This window comes from Pseudophryne corroboree, chromosome 3 (assembly GCF_028390025.1).
Source record: "Pseudophryne corroboree isolate aPseCor3 chromosome 3, aPseCor3.hap2, whole genome shotgun sequence".
Lineage (NCBI taxonomy): Eukaryota > Metazoa > Chordata > Amphibia > Anura > Myobatrachidae > Pseudophryne > Pseudophryne corroboree.
This window is the reverse complement of record NC_086446.1, coordinates 59,419,702-59,423,761: the sequence shown is the minus strand read 5'-3', so window position 1 is coordinate 59,423,761 and position 4,060 is coordinate 59,419,702. Positions and strand designations below refer to the sequence as shown.

General features: G+C 43.3%; 1 protein-coding gene across 1 annotated transcript; it reads left to right on the top strand.

The window, feature by feature from the left end:
- The first annotated feature begins 2,259 nt into the window (after positions 1 to 2,259).
- On the top strand, positions 2,260 to 2,868 carry LOC135057159 (oocyte zinc finger protein XlCOF10-like). The gene is made up of 2 exons (XM_063963057.1): positions 2,260 to 2,434; positions 2,618 to 2,868. Exons 1-2 carry the CDS (start codon positions 2,260 to 2,262, stop codon positions 2,866 to 2,868), a joined length of 426 nt encoding a protein of 141 aa, XP_063819127.1.
- Positions 2,869 to 4,060: the final 1,192 nt, after the last annotated feature.

The window sequence follows — 4,060 nt, the reverse complement described above, 5'->3', positions numbered from 1 at the left end:
CTGCGTGTGAACGGGTCGGAATGACCCCAAATGTTTCAGGGAGAATTTTATAGATAAATAATGGTCTGATGAGATGCTCTTAATACACAATGCCTCCATTAGTAGTATGGTGGTGGAGACTGAGTAAAAGCCTCTATCCAGATGGTTTTGCTTTTCTATGGTGGTGCACATAATGTTTCCCTCTGCCTTGTCTCACTGCTGGCAATGTGGAGACCCTAGAAATATAAAGATCAATTTATTGTCAGAATGTCCTAAAATCAGCCCTTATTATATACTAGTAATTGCAATATAGGGATTATTTCTGCTTTGCCTATCTAGCTATATAGTATGTTTGGGTTTATGTACACACATCTGTTAATCATAGATAAATAATGTACCTACAGATGGATCCAGCAACAGAGGTACCCCAGAGAGATGTCCCCATCCTCAGAACTGGATAGAGGAAAATCACACAGTGACACAGGTTTATCAGGTAGAGTTTATGCAAATACCCAACAGAAGTGACTTTTCCCTGTATGAGCTATGGAGCAGATGTGTGTGTCTTACACACTGATATTTTTCTTTTCAATCTCGATTAATGAAATTAGACTTTATAAAAGTGTTGTTTTGTGAGTAATTCAGGATGAAGATCTGACTGTTATAAAGGTAGAAGTTCTAGAGAAAGAAGAGGAGATGTATGTGAGGGCTGGCAAGCTGTGTAAGGAGGAGGAAATCCCTACAGATATCTGCACAGGTGAGTAATAATCACTAAGTAAAGGTCACATATTCTCCTAGTTCTGTCACTACAGCAATCTCTTATCCTATACCCTCCTCTGTGAGTACAAAGTTTCTGCCCAAAGATGGAGTTTGAAGCCAGCAGCCTCTATTAGACTCCTGCTCTCCTCCTCACATCATGGTGGTCATTCCGAGTTGTTCGCTCATTGCCAACGGAGCGATTAGGTGGAAAATGCGCATGCGCATGGTACGCAGCGCGCATGCGCTAAGTTATATATCACAAAACTTAGTAGATTTACACAAGCTCGAGCGACGTTTTTTCATCGCTCGAGTGACCGTAGTGTGATTGACAGGAAGTGGGTGTTTGTGGGCGGAAACTGCCCGTTTTCAGGGAGTGTGCTAAAAAAACGCAGGCGTGCCAGGTAAAAACGCAGGAGTGATTGGAGAAATGGAGGAGTGGCTGGCCGAACGCAGGGCGTGTTTGTGACGTCAAACCAGGAACTAAACGGACTGAGGTGATCGCAGTCTAGGAGTAGGTCTGGAGCTACTCAGAAACTGCAGCAAAGTATTTAGTAGCAATTCTTCAAATATTTAGTTCGCTATTCTGCTAAGCTAAGATACACTCCCAGAGGGAGGCGGCCTAGCGTGTGCAATGCTGCTAAAAGCAGCTAGCGAGCGAACAACTTGGAATGAGGGCCCATGTCACTGTGTGTTACCAGCCCAGAGATCTGACCAGTCTCCTCCCCACCTTTTCTAGTGATAATTTAAGATCGATTTTGAATGTTTAACATAAACAAACAAACAAACATTAAAAAGGTTCCTCCTTCCCAAAAGATGCTAAAATATTAAAATACTTTATTTCCAGCAACTGTATACCCCTGATGTTGCGGTAAGCTATATACATTCTGGAGGTCTTGCCTTGGTTTTTCTTTACCTTCCAAAAATAAAAAACAGCTCCCTAAGTCACTCTAGCTATTAACCTGTTTGTTGCAGAACCTTTTTGGGGGGATTTTTCCAACATCAATATTTTTGTCATTTTTCATGTAGGACCCACACAAATTATGAGTAATGAGTACACCTGTGCACCTGCTGGGTGACCTGGAAAACGTGAGCTGTTCAGGGTACTGAGGACCAAGTTTGAGAACCACCGCATTAAGCCAATGTTTTATTTGCTCAGGACAAGGGTGAAGTTTACGGTTTCTTCATTTATAATTGTAGGAAAGTGTTTCTGGTTTGTAAAATGATATTGAAATAACTGAACCTCTTGAACACACTACTCCGTGTACAAAAAAAAAAAAAAAAAAAAAGTGTATTTCCATATCTTTATTTTAAGCAGATGAACTCGAAAGCAGGAATACCTCCGAGAGACGTCTCATTTTGTCTTCAGATTGTAAAATCGAAGACAGCGACATCAGACAAGAATCTCCAGTAGAAAACTCCATTACGCTAAATATACATCCAGAACCACACAGTGCAGATACGTCATCTGATCCCTCTAACCATGAGGCATATTCTCTCGCTGCCTCCGACAATGTCACACAGGGCATGCAAGTGATACAATTTTTTTCCTGTCCTGAGTGTGGGAAATGTTTTATACAGCAGTCGCTCTTTCCTAAACATCAGAGAACACGCACGGGTAAGAATCCATTTAATTGTGACGAGTGTGGGAAACGTTTTATAAACAAGTCGCATCTTGATAAACATGAGGGAATCCACACAGGTGAGAAGCCCTTTAAATGCTCGGGGTGTGGGAAATGTTTTACATATAAATGCACCTTGTTGTGCATCAGAGAACTCACACAGATGAGAAACTGTTTCTCTGCTCTGAGTGCGAGAAATGTTTTACGCAGAAATCTGGTCTGATGAAACATCTGAAAACACACACCGGGGAGAAATTATTCAGAGTGTGGGAAATGTTTTGCCTACAAGCTGCGCCTTGTTAAGCAACAGAGGACTCACACAGGGGAGAAGATATTTCTGTGTTCTGAGTGTGGGAATGATTGTATACACAAGTCAGCTCTTGTTGTCCACCAGAGATATCACACAGGGGAGAAACCGTTTCCGTGCTCTGAGTGTGGAAAATGTTTTACGCAGAAATCTGTTCTGGTTAAACATCAGCTACGTCACACGGGGGAAACCATTTCCCTGCTCTGACTGTGGGATATGCTTTTCACATATCACATCAGGATAAGCACTAAAAACTCCACACAGGAGATAAGCAAATTCAGTGAGACGATTGCCATATAACAGATGGGCAGCAAGACTGTATTGTAAAACCCATTACTATTGTTAACATAAAGTATAAAAATAGCCCGTAATACTTATAATAAGAATTTACTCACCGGTAATTCTATTTCTCATAGTCCGTAGTGGATGCTGGGGACTCCATAAGGACCATGGGGATTAGCGGCTCCGCAGGAGACTGGGCACAACTATAAAGAAAGCTTTTAGACTACTGGTGTGCACTGGCTCCTCCCACTAAGACCCTCCTCCAGACTTCAGTTAGGATACTGTGCCCGAAAGCTGACACAATTAGGAAGGATTTTGAATCCCGGGTAAGACTCATACCAGCCACACCAATCACACCGTATAACTCGTGATACAATACCCAGTTAACAGTATGATTACAACTGAGCCTCTCAACAGATAGCTCAACAATAACCCTTTAGTTAAGCAATAACTATATACAAATATTGCAGACAATCCGCACTTGGGATGGGCGCCCAGCATCCACTACGGACTATGAGAAATAGAATTACCGGTGAGTAAATTCTTATTTTCTCTAACGTCCTAAGTGGATGCTGGGGACTCCGTAAGGACCATGGGGATTATACCAAAGCTCCCAAACGGGCGGGAGAGTGCGGCTGACTCTGCAGCACCGAATGAGAGAACTCAAGGTCCTCCTCAGCCAGGGTATCAAATTTCTAGAATTTTGCAAACGTGTTTGCCCCTGACCAAGTTGCAGCTCTGCAAAGTTGAAGAGCCGAGACCCCTCGGGCAGCCGCCCAAGAAGAGCCCACTTTCCTCGTGGAATGGGCTTTTACTGATTTTGGATGCGGCAGTCCAGCCGCAGAATGTGCAAGCTGAATCGTACTACAGATCCAGCGAGCAATAGTCTGCTTTGAAGCAGGTGCACCCAACTTGTTGGGCGCATACAGGATAAAGAGCGAGTCAGTCTTTCTGACTCCAGCTGTCCTGGAAACATAAATTTTTAGGGCCCTGACTACATCCACAACTTGAAAGCCTCCAAGTCATTTGTAGCCGCAGGCACCACGATAGGTTGGTTCAGATGAAAAGCTGATACCACTTTGGGGAGAAACTGGGGACGAGTCCTCAATTCTGCCCT